Genomic DNA, 16,150 nt, shown 5'->3' on the forward strand with positions numbered 1-16,150 from the left:
CGCTGCCCCCTACACCGGCTCGGAAAGGATGGTCTCAGGGTACCGCTGGGAGGCTGAGCGGGTGAGGCTACACTCTCCCGGGCATCTGCTTGCCCCTCTGCTGGGTGCTCTGCCAGTGGGAATCTCCTCCTCACAGAAGGAAAGCCAGGGAGGAGAGATTCGCCAGGGCTTTGCAGTGGGCGAGGTGATCCTGCTGTGAAAATCCATAAAAAGAGGTCCTGGGGCACCTGGGTGGCTCAGTTGGTCGAGCATTGGACTGTGGCTGATGCCAGATCATCAGGTCATGATCTTGCGGTTTCTGAGTTCGAGCCCCACACTGGGCTCACTGCTGTCAGTGTGGAGCCTGGAGCCTGCTTCAGGTCCTTTGTCCCCCTCTCCCCTCTCTCTCTGCCCCTCCCCGGCTTGCACTCTCTCTCAACTATAAACAAATATTGAAAAAAAAAATTGAAACAAGAAAGAGACAGGTCTGGAAGGCTGTCCCTGTGTTTTGTCCTTCTACACGAAGACAAATAGTTAAAAAGAAAAAAAAAAAAACAAAGGTGACATTTATACTATATTGTTGCTGATTTAAACATGGTAATCGAAATGTGATTTGAAACCTCTTTATGGAACAGACTATGCTCTAGGTAAGGTGATCTATTCTTCCTAATACTTCTCTCAGTCACACTAAGAAGTATCATTGAGTTGGAAGGAAAACTTATAAAGGCGAACGTCAGAATAAACCCAAGCTTGCTTTGAGACTTACCTTGGAAAGTCTAGGACAGAAATGAAAATGACAGAAATAAAAATGTTATCCTGGTTACAGTTACCCTGCTGATGAACTCCCACTAGTGAACATGATTACAGAACGTGTTGCTGTGGTCACTTTCCGGATCATCTACTCGTTTATTATATTTTTGTGGGAATTATGAACTTGGGAGCAAAAACAATTGTATCTGCTACCAAGGAGAATCATTTACTGACTAATGTTCCATTTTATTTATAAACTCACTGAAGAAAGAATTTCTAATGTTATGATAGACGCAAGCAATTTATCTCATACATACTTAAAAGAAATCTAAACGATAATCTAATTAATCATCAAATGGGAAAATAAACGAACAAAACCACCATTTCTTAAAAGGCCCCACCAGGTGTGATGAACGGGCACGCGCTCTGAAATGGTCTTGGATCCACGTCCTTACCGGCCGTGTGACCTCAAGCAGGTGACTCTGAGCACCCATACTCAGGTGCCTTTCCAGGGGAGGGGCCAAACAAGGCCTTTCGTTAGGGTTTTACAGAGGTTAGTGGTAAGAGGAACAGCAACACCGTAACAACAGCTAATATTTGTTGCACACCGATTGTGTGCCCCGCTAACTGTTGAGATGAGGCGTTGCACGTCGTCATGGCCACACTGCGAGGGTGTCACAGTGCTTAGAAGCGTGAGTGCTCGCCCTGATCACACAGCCAGGCAGGGGCAAAGCCGGCCTTTAAACCTGTCATTCAACCCGGCACTCGTGTTCTTAAACACTATCGCACTGGAGAACACAGTGCGAAAGAAAATGCGTGTAAAGGGTCGAGCCGTGTCTATTATGGGCACAGCAAGTGGAGAAATGCAGTGTGTGCACGATGGTGCCACGTTACCGAGATTAGCTGCATCAAAGGGGCATTGTTGGGGTCATTCGGGTCGAGCTTGGACTCTGCTGCCCACTTGGCCAACTTTTTCAAGTCTGTCAGTCCCGATGTGCCAATGGACGAGATGGCATCTGCTCTCTTCAAAGCACTGGAAAAGAAGTTAATGCCGTGAGATGGGCTTTTTCACAGAGCACTTTGCCTCAGGCCTGCAAAATCCCAGGGACAGCACTGCCTAAGGAGGCTGTTATGTCTAAGGGAGAAAATCTGATCATAAGGAAGGAGTTTTGCCGTTTTTCTTTGCTCGATGACTGCTATTAAATCTGTTTTGGGGGGTGCCTGGGTGGCTCGGTCGGTTAAGCGTCTGACTCTTGATTTTGGCTCAGGTCACGATCTCATGACTCAAGAGTTGAAGCCCCACATCGGGCTCTGTGCTGACAGTGTGGAGCCTGCTTGGGATTCTCTCTCTCTTCCCCCCCCCTGCTCACTCTGTCTCTGTCTCAAAAAAAAAAAAAAATAAATAAATAAACATTAAAAAATACACGTTTCAGGGACAATAGAGAAGAGTGAATGGTAGAAGAAAATACTTGCACACCACACATCTGATAAGGGATTAATGTTTCAAGCATATATGGAACTCATAACTCAGTAGCAATAACGCAAATAATCTAATTAAAACACGGGCAGAGGACCACAATAGACGTTTCTCCAAAGAGGACATCCAGATGGCCAATAGACACGTGAAAAGATGCTCAACCTCACTTGTCATCAGGGAAATGCAAATCAAAACCACAGTGAGATATCACCTCGCACCTGTTAGAATGGCTAAAATAAAGAACATAAGAAATAGTAAGTGTTGGCGAGGATGTGGAGAAAAGGGAACCCCCGTGCACTGTTGGTGGGAATGTAAATTGGTGCGAACACTGGAAAACAGTCCGGAGGCTCCTCAAGAAATTAAAAGTAGACCTGCCATATGATTCAGCAATTCCACTTCTGAGCATACACCTGAAGGACACAAAATCGCTGTCCTAAAGGGGTGTCTGCACCCCCATGATTATTACAACATGATTTATGAGAGCCAAGACATAAAAACAACTGAAGTGCCCCTCAGTGGGTGAGTGGATAAAGAAAATGTGGTATGTCACTCACCATAAAAAAGGAGGAATCCGGCCATTTGCAACAACATGGACGGAGCTCGAGGGCATTGTCCTCGAGATAAGTCAGACAGAGCGAGGCAAATAAGGTGGGATCTCACTTATATCTGGAATCAAAACCAAAACCCAAAACCCAAAACCAAAACAAAACTTGTAGAAACAGAGAACGGGTTGGTGGTGGCCAGAGGTGGGGCGGGAGAGGCGGTGGCCAAAGGCGGTCAAAAAGTCCAAAGTTCTCGTTATACGATAAAGACGTTCCAGAGATCTGATGCACAGTTAACAGAACTTCACTGCACATTTACAGACTGCTAAGAGAGCAGATCTTAAAAGTTCTCACGGCAAGGAAAGCACAACTTGCAGCTACGTGTGGTGATCGATGTAAGGTAGACTTACTGTGATTATTTCACAATATATCCACTTATCAAATCATTACATGGTACACCTTGAACTCATGCCATGTGTCAGTTATATCTCAATAAAACCAAAAAAAGAAAAAGAAGTATCCCTACAACCCTGCCCAGGGCGTAGAAGTGTCCCGAGTCCCTGGATCCGGGCCAGTGAGAAGGAGCCTGTGCATTCGGTTCAGGGTGCCCTGAGACCCTCACTTCCCACTCACCTGGGGACCCCTCGTAGCTGAGGCCAAAACACAAGAGGAAAAAACGGATGCACAATGGATTGGGACACGACTGAATTCCCAGGAGGCCAGCGCTCTCAGCACCTTTGCGTCAGGGCTTTGTTAATGGAGCTGTGTCTCTTGCCGCTCACATTGTGTTTTACCTCCTCTCCTGAGAGTGGGAGCTTTTGTCCCGGGTGTGGAACTCAGTGGAATGAGGACAGAATGCCGAGGCTCGAGGCCTCCACTGGACGTAACCGCCCATCTCCTGACTGAGGAGGTGCTGACCAGATGTTCCTTGCTCTCGTCACAGGGACATCGGAATCGGGACGGAGAAGGCAGAAAGGGAGCGGAGCCTGGCCCGCTCTGTTTCCCCTCATGTCGAAAATGACAGTCTGTGACTTACAATCTGTCTTCTTGATGATCAGGATAAGTCCTTTTATTTATTATTATTATTATTTTTAAGTGCTTATTATTTTTGAGAGTGGGAGCACAACAGGTGAGGGGCAGAGAGAGGGGGGGTCAGAAGATCTGAAAGTGGGCTCCACACTGAGAGCAGAGAGCCCGATGCAGGGCTTGAACTCACAAACCTCGAGATCATGACCTGAGTCCAAGTCTCATACTCAACCAACTGAGCCACCCAGGTGCCCCAAGTCCTTGTATTTGCTGGTGGAGGCAACGGAGGCCCAGAATGGTTAAAGATGAACTCAAGACCCATCTGTTGGGGCAGGACAGAAGCCAGACTCGAACCCAGGCCACCTGGCCCCCATAGTCCAGGCTGCCTGGACAGGGACCAACCACAAGGAGGTGGGGCCTGCCTAGGGGTAAATAGGTGAGGTACAGAGTGCCTAAGGATCTAGCAATCAAGGGAAAGAACTGACAATAGGGGCCTTTTTATAATCAGAAGATTCTATAACAATCATCATTCACACTGAGGACCACCTATACGCAATCACAGGCTCTGCATTTCCCCCCGTCTATAAAATGAAGAAAAAGAATACTTGAAGAATGAAGAATGAAGAAAAGAATACTTCAGAGTTACCAGAGAGATTAAACAAGGCAAAATGCTTTTTGCTGTTTCTGGCACTGCTAAACATCTAATATTTATTAGGCTATTAATATTTTAGTCTTTACCTCAAGTACCATAAAAAATCATGAAATTACTAGCACATGAGAAAAAGGAGAAAGAATGTGATATTGCAAGCTTCCCGCCCGCCCCCCCTCCCCCCCGGATATCATTAATGCAAACACATTACTCATCGATTTATTATAGACACACATCACCTTCTAAATCCAATGTTCTGCTGTGACAGTGGAGGAATCAAAGGGATCCCATTTTCTCCAATGGCCCATGCCACGCTGTTGGACACTTTCCCCGAGGTCATGAGAATCAGTTGATTGCTACCATCGGCTTCAAATGAGAAGGGCATTCCTAGGGAGACACCAGATTACACAGACGCTGTTTAGGAAAAGGGAGCGAGCCCAGTCTTGGTGAGAAAGCAGACAGTAGACGAATGGAACAGAGAGGATAGGGCTGGCAGGACAGAACACATAATTCACAGCAGCAGCACTGAAATTCTTCAGGCAATGATGTGCAGAATAGGCCTCTTGGTTCTCTCTCTGACAGCAGGGTGTAGAGGTGACAATGAATGAGGCACTTTGGAGTGGGACCATTGGGTGCATATTCTGGTTCTGCCGCTTAACAGCTGTGTGACCACAGACAGATGACCTAACTTCTCGGAGCCTTAGTTTCTTTATACATAAAATAGGGATAATAATAATACCTCCTAAAAAAGATTCCTGTGAAGACATCCATTTATTCACTCATCCAGTGGATACTAATTTGAGCTTCTGCTTTGCTCCAGGGACTATTCTAGGCGCTGCAGATGGCAGTAAAGACACAAAACTGACGAGAATCCCTGTTCTCAAGGAGTTGCTATTCCAGCAGGGGAGACAGGCAGTAAATAAGAGAAATGGGAGGAATGTATGGCTTGTTAGAGAGTGAGAAGTGTGAAGAGAAACCATAAATTAGGGAGTGTATACAGACAATGTGTATTTGGGGGTGGGTGGGAAAGGGCTGAACTTTTAGATGGGGTGGTAGGGAGGGGCTCCACAAGAGGGGACTTTTGAGTAAACGCTAGAAGAAAGTAAGGAAGTGAGACGATTTCTTGGGAAAGAACATTCGTGGCAGAAGGAACAAGTCAAGTGCCCTAGGGAGGGAGTGCACCCGAATAAGGAGCCTTGTGTTAAGTGGGGTCTTACATGCAGATCACTTAGTGCTTGGACCACTCAACGAACGTTAGCTATTCCTAAGCTACTGCGGCAACAGTAAGCCTCACTTACCGATTTGGCTTCTACCCATTGGAAATTAATGATAAAAAGCCTCGGGGAAGTTTGTTTAATCAAATAAAAGAAGAAAAGATTTTCAAGCACTAAAAATAGTGACTTAGGGGTGCCTGGGTGGCTCAGTCAGTTGAGCGTCCAACTTTGGCTCAGGTCATGATCTCACAGTTCGTGGGTTTGAACCCCACATCAGGCTCTGTGCTGACAGCTCAGAGCCTGTAACCTACTCCAGATTCTCTCTCTCTCTCTCTCTCTCTCTCTCTCTCTCTCTGCCCCTCCCTCACTTGTGCTCCCTCTCTTTCTCAACAATAAATAAATAAACATTAAAAACAAATAGTGCCTTCATGCCCTGGACTTACAGTTAATATTATTAGCACAAAATAATACCACTATTACACTGTAATAGCACCTTTGTGTTTTTTTCAGAGATCTTTCCTCTATATTGAACATCCACTTTAATCTTCAAAATAACCCCAAAAGACATTAAAGGGGGTATCCTTAGATTCATTTTATGAATGAAGAAGATATTTAAAGAGATTACATAATTACTAGGGTCACAGAGCTTATCAGCGTGAGAATGGGAACTAAAGCCTAGGTCCCAGACTTTTATTTTATTTAAAAAATTTTTTTTAATGTTTATTTATTCTTGAGAGTGAGACAGAAAGACAGAGCATGAGCTGGGAAGGCGCAGAGAGAGAGGGAGACACAGAAGCCACAGCAGTCTGCAGGCTCTGAGCTGTCAGCACAGAGCCTGACGCTGGACTTGAACTCACAAACTGTGAGTTTATGACCTGAGCCGAAGTCAGACGCTTAACCAGCTGAGCCACCCAGACACCCCTAGGTCTCCAGACTTTTAGGTTGATGATTGGATTTGAGCCCCAAAGAATTCTTGCAGATAAATTTTCAAATATGTGCTCACAATAAAAAATCACGAGACACACGAAGAAACAAGCCACCATGAATAAGAAGCAACAGAATCAGACCAATAAGCAGATAGGTACTGAAATGATCAGCTACAGAACGTTAAAAAAGTATTTGTAATATGTTTTTAAAAATAAATGAAGTAATGAAGGAATAAAACAACGAAATGGTTGAGAGTCTGAGGAAAGGACAAACATTATCAGAACTGGCCAGACAGATTGGAAAAGAACAAAATAGAATTGCTGGAGGTGAACAATCCAATAATTAAAATGAAAAACTCAGTGATGAGTTTCAATGATTAGACACAGCCAAAGAGTGAATTCATGACTTGGAAGACAGATTTAAAGAAGTGTCACAGAATAACAGCAGTGAAAGAAAAAGATAAGCAAATACATTAGAGAGGTTAAGAAACATGGTAGACAGAGTGAGAAGGTCCATTGTATATGTAATTACAATTATAGGGGATAATAGAGAGAATATTAACTAATAATCTCCCTATTATAATATTTAAGTTTTTAAAACCTTTTCAGCCTTATAAATAATACCCGGATATATATCTTATATACACAAAACTTTGTCCTCACTTCAAATTATTTTCTAAGAAAAGATTCCTAGAAGAAGAAATTAAGGTATCAAAGGCATTTTAAAGGTCCTGATTCACATTGTCGAACTACTTTATACTTGCATAGTTTTATGAATTTATTGGCCACCAACGGTATAAAAAATGACTGCAAAAAATTGTATATCATCATTTTAATTTGAATTTCTGAAAGCAGTTTTATAGTTACCTGGTTGTTTGAAAACGAAACAAAAAAGTTATGTTCAAATCTGACAGTAAAACCGTGAGCCACTGAGGACAATGAGCTTTCCGTACCGCTTCCAACACCCTCGTGGTCCAGGGTCACGTGCTGGTTACTGCTAAACTCCACTTCTTCAATGGGAGCCCTTCCAGTGACAATGGTCGTTTCAGGAATAGGCAGAAACACTTCTGCCAGCAAAGTGGTGCCACTGTGTCCAACTGTTTCGTATACCTGACATCGAGGAAGAGAAACAGACAAATAAAAATAGTAAGAGTGTGCTCACTCCTAGAGTTTAGTCCATTTATCTGTCAATCACTGTTCTAGCCCAGAACACCCATTTCTGAGTGGAAAAGCTGAGTTGTGTTATGGTTCCCATGGAGACTAAATTGCACCGTATTTGTGGCCGAGTTGTTGACATCCTGTCCTCTTGTCTGGCCTACTTTCCAGACAAGAAAGTAGAGAGAGAGAGGGGTAGGGAGAGGGGTTAATCAAAGTAGCAGTCTACCACAATTGTTTCCATTTCAAACTGATACTCAGGTTATCTGGGGGAATGGGCTCCTTCCTTTTCCTGGCTTATGTTATTTCAGAAAGTGATGCCATCAGGTGGATTGGGTGAGATAAAGCAGACATGCCACCAGATGATTTATTATTTACACCAACTTCAAGGTCAACAGGAGAAGTATCATACCTAGATGTACTCTAGAGTATCAGGTTCAAATCTACTGTTTAGTACATCTTTCAGATTCTTCCCTTCAAGAGCTCATTTTATTTGTTAGCTGCTGAAACCGTACCAGCTCCTTCTCAGACCTTCTCCCAAGCAGAAGCAAACTAGACCAACGGTGGCTCTAGTTACTGTGGCGTGTCTATTGTAATGCCGTCACTATGAGACTAAGAATCCAATGTCAAGGCAACCATTGATTATGAATGTACAATGCAGCTTCAAGAGGAGCCTTTGTGCCATTGGATCAAGTTTCTCTTGTATCCTTGGGTCGTTTCTCTTTTGTGGAAGAAGATGACAAGATACCCACAGTTCTGCTGGCTTCTTTCCTGTTTTATTCTTTCCTTCCGAGAGGTCCCTGTGGCTGGTACACGTTTCTCTAAAATGCCGATTCCACTCCTTTCACTTTTACTAATTAGATCTTCATATTTTTCTTCTTGTGCAATAGAGTCCCGCTATTGCAATAGACTTGTGCAATAGACTCCCCACTTACTGATGGAATGCACAGAGGTGACACTATGGACCCTCTGGACCCCCTCCGCTCACCCCCTCCCCTTACAAGGCGTATGATACGAATTCTTTCCGAGGATGAAGATGAGGATGATTTTGTGCCAGGCTGCCATCCTGGCCCCATCTCCCTGGTATCCACCAGCTTGAATTCGCCACATGGCTGACTGAGCTTGGAGGGTCTACTGGGGCAAAGACAAAGACAAACACTACATACGAACTGAACTCAGGACCCCAGACTTAATACCACTGTGAGCTATTCTTTTTTTTTCATTAAAATAAAAAAAATGTTTACTTTTGAGAGAGAGAGAGAGAGAGAGAGAGAGAGGAGAAAGCAAGGGAGGGGCAGAGAGAGAGAGAGAGGGAGACAGAAGATCTGAAGCTGGCTCTGTGCTAACAACAGACAGCCTGATTCAGGGCTTGAACTCACACACCGTGAGATCATGGCCTGAGCCAAGGTTGGAAGCGTAACCATCTGAGCCACCCAGGCGTCCCTGCTGTGAGCTCTTCTAGCAGGCTGGGTGCCCTAAGAGACCTGTGAGAGTCAGAACTTACCTGTGTGGAGTGGCCAAGTTCACCTAATTCAGGGCAAGCAGGAAGCCCATGAGTAAGCCACATTCTCCAAATTCATCTTTATTAGTAAAAAGATGATGTTTTGGTCTCTTTTAAAAATATCTTTTATAGGGGCGCCTGGGTGGGTCAGTCGCTTGGGTGTCCAACTTCGGCTCAGGTCATGATTTCACATTTGAGCCCTGCATCGGACTCTGTGCTGATAGCTCAGAGCCTGGAGCCTGCTTTGGGTCCTGTGTCTCCCTCTCTCTCTCCCCCTCCCCTGATCACATTCTGTCTGTCTCTCTCAAAAATAAATAAACATAAAAAAATTAAAAAAAATCTTTTATGGAAAATGTCAAACATAAAACCCAAAGGAATAATATACCATGAGCCTAAACCATCACCTGGCTTCAAATACCATTAGCTTATGACTGACTAATCTGGTTTCATCTATACTCTCATCCCTTCCATCTCCACCAATATTTGGAACCCAGACATCATTTCATCTGTAAATATTTCAATATGTGTCTCTAAAAGATAATGATATCAAAAAGCATAGTTATAATACTATTATCACAATAGTTTCTTAGTAATGTCAAATATTAGTAAGTTTCAAATTTCCTTCAGAGTTTCAAAAAATTACTGTAAAACTTCGTTTGAATCAGGATCAAAATATATTCTATACAGTGCAACTGATTGATAAGTCCCTCAAGGCTCTATTAACTTATAGATGACCCTTCTCCCTTTTTATACGTTTCAAAAAACCACTTTTTCTCTGCATTTTTATTGGTTTAGAGGTCTAATGGGAAAAGGGGTGCCATTTATTGCTTGTCTCAACCTTGCATAAGAGCCTGTGGATTTGTAATATTACAGAGCTCAATATTACAGATTGTTTTTCTTGCACAGGAGACCTTGGTTGACCTATTAAATTATGGACTTACTAGAATCAAGTTTCAGCTTGAGAAAATGTTAGGTTTTCTTTCCTTTTAGAAACTTTTTGTTCTTTGCCAAAACTTTGAGACATCTGTTTGTACGAATCCCGGTATGGATTTTGGACCTGGTATTTTCTTCAATCTTTAGCACATTCCTATGAAGGACGGTTTGTGGTGAAGATTAAGCAAGCTAACAGACCCAACAATTCTGGATGATGGATTTGAAGCTCCAAGAGGAGAAACTCCCCTAGCCACTCATGTAGTAATTCAAAAAGCTGGAATTTGAATCCACAACTGTTTCACTGCAAAACTCATACCTTGTTTTGCTATATTTTCCTTATGGGCCAGGGACAGTCAGAAAGGTGATCAAATAATTAAGAATTTTTTTTTTTAATTTTTTTTCAACATTTATTTATTTTTGGGACAGAGAGAGACAGAGTATGAACGGGGGAGGGGCAGAGAGAGAGGGAGACACAGAATCGGAAACAGGCTCCAGGCTCTGAGCCATCAGCCCAGAGCCTACGCGGGGCTCGAACTCACGGACCTCGAGATCGTGACCTGGCTGAAGTCGGACGCTTAACCGACTGCGTCACCCAGGCGCCCCTAAGAATTCTTTTACAACCAAAACCATAACCAGAAAATATATTAAAGTTTATGTTATACATATTAATATATATTATTATATATTAATATATAATATATAATATATAATATATATACCATATTATATATATTATATATAGTAAAGTTTAGACAAATTGGTGAGAAACAATGATTGAAAGAGTATTTAAAATCTGAATGAGGGGATGCCTGGGTGGCTTAGTCAGGTGAGCGTCCGACTTTGGCTCAGGTCATGATCTCGTGGTCTGTGGGTTCGAGCCCCGCGTCAGGCTCTGTGCTGACAGCTCAGAGACTGGGCCTGCTTTGGTGTTCTCCCTGTCTCTCATACCCTTCCCCACTTGTACTCTGTTTCTCTCTCTCTCTCTCTCTCTCTCTCAAAAATGAATAAATATTAAAAAAAAAAATCAAACACAAAATGAAGTATCATAAAGACAAGGTCTATAATCAGAGCTTAAAGCATCACCTCAGCGTGTGCAACTGTGATCACAAGACTGAACTATTCCTGTCTCAGAATTCTTGGTTGCTCGGAACTCTCAAGAGGTTGGCTGTCTCCGCAAGAAAGGTATGCCCCGCTCACTTCAGTGCGGGTGCTTTAACTCTCTGTAAGGTGCCCACGTGTACTGCGCACCAAGTGAGACATGCGGGGAGTGGCCACCGGCCCACTGACACCCACTTATGTGCCGCCGCCCTACCCTGTGTTTTGCCTACAGAAACACTTATCCACTCTATCGAAATTCCTTGTTTATGCATTATATGTCTTACTGGATGTGGAGATTCCTGAGGATAGGGGTCTTGCCTGATTTCTCTTGGAATGTCCAGTACCTTCCATTTGGGAGTTAATGTATTTAGAAGGGAGCATGCTAACTCTAAATAGAAGTAAGGCATTATTATTATTATTATTATTATTTTAACATTTTATTTATTTTTGAGAGACAGAGAGAGACAGAGCATGAGTGGGAGAGGGGCAGAGAGAGAGGGAGACACAGAATCCAAAGCAGGCTGCAGGGTCTGAGCTGTCAGCCCAGAGCCTGATGCAGGGCCCAAACTCATGAACCATGAGATCATGACCAAGCTGAAGTCGGACGCTTAACCGACTGAGCCATCCAGGCGCCCTTATTATTATTATTGTTATTGTTATTATTATTATTAAGTAAACTCTTTGCCCAATGTGGGGTTCAAACTCAGGACCTCGAGATCAAGAGTTGCATGCTTCACCGACGGAGCCAGCCAGGGGCCCCCAGAAACAAAGCATTACATGATAAATCCATGGAATGAAATGGTTTTCTTCTCTGAACAGCTGGTAGACCCGGGTGTAGTATGGCTCTCAGATTTTCTCAGTCTTAATTTACTCCACACCTGACTGTCACTCCTCTCGCAGCCTGCAGAGGGCAGTGTGGTGGACAGGACAGGGTAGCGTTGTGTTCCAACAGATCTGGGTCTGAATCCTGACATTGACAGTAGCTTCGTGACCTTGAGCATGGCCTTCCCCGCTTTTTGCTTTCATTGTAAAACAAAGATGTTATTTAAGGCTCCCTAGAAAGGCGGTGCTGAAGTTTAGCTGACATGGATGAAAAGTCTCTTCCCTACTTATGAGCTCAATGAGTATTTATTCTTCTTCCTCTGGGCATACGATTGACAATGAGCACCTGCATTTTTATAGTACTTTATGGTTTACAAAGCTCTTTCACAAACATAATTACACTTCTCAAGCATCTTGTTAAATCTCGCTGGTCAACTGATTTTAGTAAAGTTTATGACATAAGAATTTCTTACTTAAACTTAAACTGGTAAGATCTGTCCCTTCAAGATACTTTAATGTTTTTCAAAGGAGACAATAAGTTGCTGGGGATTTATAGGACTTTTATGGCATATTCCATATTTGTAATGAAATCATCTATATCCCCAAAGGCAAGGAGGTGAAAAGTGAAATACATTAAGGCTAAAATGTTTTTAAAAAATCAGGAGTTAACGAAGTCCTGATATTACTCCAAGTTGAGGGAGTAGAAAGGATAAGTAGTCAGAAAATACCATTTACGACAGTAAAACGCTTCAGAAAGTGACATGACTGCAGTATTTAGTTTAATATTTGCTTCAACCTGTGTCTCTGACCTTGCGACTCTCTTACTTTCCACTTCTTCAGAATTCCAAATGCTCCAACACTCAGTGCAGTTAAGTAAGTGTGTGATTTGCTGGCACAGCTAAGGGAAAGTTTCTATATTATGTGGCTCCAATGGCTTTACAAAAACATCCCTGTAAGACTTTCATAATTCATCAAATAAGTTATTATGGAAGGACCACAAGAGTTGCTTCTGAGCTTTTCTGTTTTGGTTTTTATTCCTTGTGGGTGTGCCCTGCTGGCCACCCTGTTTTGTAATGACCCATAAAACATGCAGTTATTGTAGAAAGGGCATTTCTGTGGATGACAGCAGAAGCATCCTTATTCCCGGTCTCTGGAAACACATTCCTGTTTAATGTGAGGACAGGAAGTAAATGGGGACTCTTGGTGTTGAGTCTGTAGGACGGAGGCAATTATGAACTCTAGGGGAAATAGAGGCTTTGCTACCCGGGACTACCGTTTCAGAATGTAATTATCAACTTTTTAAAAAAATTTGTTTATTTGCAGAGAGAGCGCTCACATGCATGCACACAAAAGAGGGAGGGGCAGGGAGGGAGGGAGACGGAGAATTCCAACTAGACTCTGCACCGTCAGAGTGGAGCCTGATGTGGGGCTCGAACTCATGAACCGTGAGATCATGACTTGAGCCAAAATCAACAGTCAGGCACTTAACTGACTGAGCCACCCAGGTGCCCCTGAACGTTTTTGCTTTTTTTAAAAAAAATTTCTTAATGTTTTATTTATTTTTGAGAGAGAGAGACAGAGCACGAGCGGGGGAGGAGCAGAGAGAGAGAGGGAGACACAGAATCTGAAACAGGCTCCAGGCTCTGAGCTGTTAGCACAGAGCCGGATGCAGGGCTCAACTGACTGAGCCACCCAGGCCCCCCCCCCCCCACTTTTTTTTTAAATAAGAAAAAATGGATTCCATCTTACCAAGCCAAAAAAACACTCACAATCTTTCCACACTTTTCACCCTGCTCTTTCCAGGTGGCATCAGTTCTACTTAATGCTCGGGTGCAATGCTATTTTCAAAAAATCAGAAAATGGGCACCCTGGGTTTGGTGTTTGTAAGCAGCTGTCTGTATAATTAAGTTTGATTTTGTTTTTTCCTAAGTCAGGGTGCCAACCTCGGCACTGCTGGCAATTCCTCACTGTGGTGAGCTGTCCCGTACAGTGTGGGATGTTCCCCAGAATCCCTGGCCTCCTCCCGTTAGAGGTGCCACCAGCTCCCCGCTTGATAGAATTAAAATGTCTCCAGACATGGCCACATGTCCCTGGGGTGCCAAAGTCACCTCTGCTTGACAAACACTGCTCTGAGCAAAATGAGTGCTTGTGTGTGTGTGTCTGAAAGTGGAATGTTATGGAAAAACATGACAGGAAATATAATTGACTTACATTCAGGTGTTCAAAAATTTTTCTGTTGTGTAATGCAGGGCAGCAATGAATTCAGAATAGAGATTACATCCACGGCTACCAACTCGAGATTATGTTTTTTAAAAAATGTATTATTGGGGGTGGCTCAGTTGGTTACGTGTCCAACTCTTGATTTCCGCTCAGGTCATGATCCCAGGGTTGTCACATCGAGCCCCGCTAATGTGCTGTCCGCCCAGAGCCTGCTTGGGATTCTCTCTCTCTCCCTCACTCCCTGCCCCTCCCCCATTCACACATGCTCTCTCTCTCTCTCTCTCTCTTAAATTTTTTTTTAATGTTTATTTATTTTTGACAGAGACAGAGACAGAATGTGAGTGGGTTAAGGGCAGAGAGACAAGGAGACACAGAATCCGAAGCAGGCTCCAGGTCCTGAGCTGTCAGCACAGAGCCCAACGTGGGGCTCGAACTCATGGGCTGTGAGATCATGACCTGATCTGAAGTCGGACACTCGACCGACTGAGCCACCCAGGTGCCCCTCTCTCTCTCTTAAAATAAATAAACTTTAAAAAATGTATTATTGAACTTTAATTAACATACAATGCTATATTAGCTGCAGGTGGGTGTACAACCTAGTGATCTGACAATTCTTTTTTTTTAATTAATTTTTTAAAAAATTTACATCCAAGTTAGTTAGCATGTAGTGCAACAATGTTTTCAGGAGTAGATTCCTTAATGCCCCTTACCCATATACCCATATAGCCCAGCCCCCCTCCCACAACCCCTTCAGTAACTCTCTGTTCTCCATATTTAAGAGTCTCTTCTGTTTTGTCCGCCTCCCTGTTTTTATATTTTTGCTTCCCTTCCTTTATGTTCATCTGTTTTGTCTCTTAAAGTCCTCATATGAGTGAAGTCATATGATTTTTGTCTTTCTCTGACTGACTAATTTCACTTAGCATAATACCCTCCAGTTCCATCCATGTAGTTGCAAATGGCAAGATTTCATTCTTTTTGATTGGCAAGGAATACTCCATTATATATATATATATATATATATATATATATATATATATATATACCACATCTTCTTTATCTATTCATCCGTCGATGGACATTTAGGCTCTTTCCATACTTTGGCTATTGTTGAAAGGGCTGCTATAAACATGGGGGTGCATGTGCCCCTTCAAAATACCACACCTGTATCCCTTGGATAAATGCCTAGTAGTGCAATTGCTGGGTCGTAGGGTAGTTCTATTTTTAGTTTTTTGAGGAACCTCCACACTGTTTTCCAGAGTGGCTGCACCAGTTTGCATTCCCAGTCATCTGACAATTCTATACCTTACATAATGCCCACCATGGTAGCAGGAGTCACCATCTGCCATCACACAATGTTATTACAATATTATTGACTATGTTGTATTTTTCATTCCCATGACTTATTTATTTTATAACTGGAGGTTTGTACATTTTTTAAAGTATTTTTCCTTGCAATTCTTTTTTTTAAATTTATTTATTATTTATTTTTGAGAGAGAGAGAGAGAGAGAAAGAGTGTATGAGTGAGGAGGGGGCAGAGAGAGGGAGGGAGAGAGATTATCCCAAGCAGGCACTACGCTGTCAGCATAGAGCCTGATGTGGGGCCTGAACTCACGAAACCGTGAGATCATGACCTGAGCTGAAGTCAGATGCTTAACCAATTGAGCCACCCAGGCGCCCCTGGAGGTTTATACATGTTAATGCCCTCTGCCTATTTCTTCTATCTCCTCATTCTTCTCCCTTCTGGAAACCACCATTTTGTTCTCTGTATTTAAGGGTTTGTTTCTGTTCTCTCTGTTTTGTTTTGTTCATATGTTTGTCCAACTTGGGATGATGTATGCAATTATTATTACTTCTATT

The 16,150-nt window shown here is 43.0% G+C and overlaps 1 protein-coding gene across 14 annotated transcripts in view; it reads right to left on the minus strand.

The window, feature by feature from the left end:
- The window catches only part of CC2D2A (coiled-coil and C2 domain containing 2A), a 151,292-nt gene that overhangs the window by 49,862 nt on the left and 85,280 nt on the right, over window positions 1-16,150 (minus strand). For all 14 annotated transcript variants that reach the window (XM_045474508.1, XM_045474506.1, XM_045474503.1 and 11 more), the window contains 3 exons: window positions 7,517-7,673; window positions 4,663-4,810; window positions 1,624-1,762 (listed from right to left, as the gene is read on the minus strand). In XM_045474508.1, coding sequence (XP_045330464.1) covers window positions 1,624-1,762; window positions 4,663-4,810; window positions 7,517-7,673 — 444 coding nt within the window. The remainder of the gene's footprint in view (window positions 1-1,623; window positions 1,763-4,662; window positions 4,811-7,516; window positions 7,674-16,150) is intronic.

Source organism: Leopardus geoffroyi, chromosome B1 (genome assembly GCF_018350155.1).
Source record: "Leopardus geoffroyi isolate Oge1 chromosome B1, O.geoffroyi_Oge1_pat1.0, whole genome shotgun sequence".
Lineage (NCBI taxonomy): Eukaryota > Metazoa > Chordata > Mammalia > Carnivora > Felidae > Leopardus > Leopardus geoffroyi.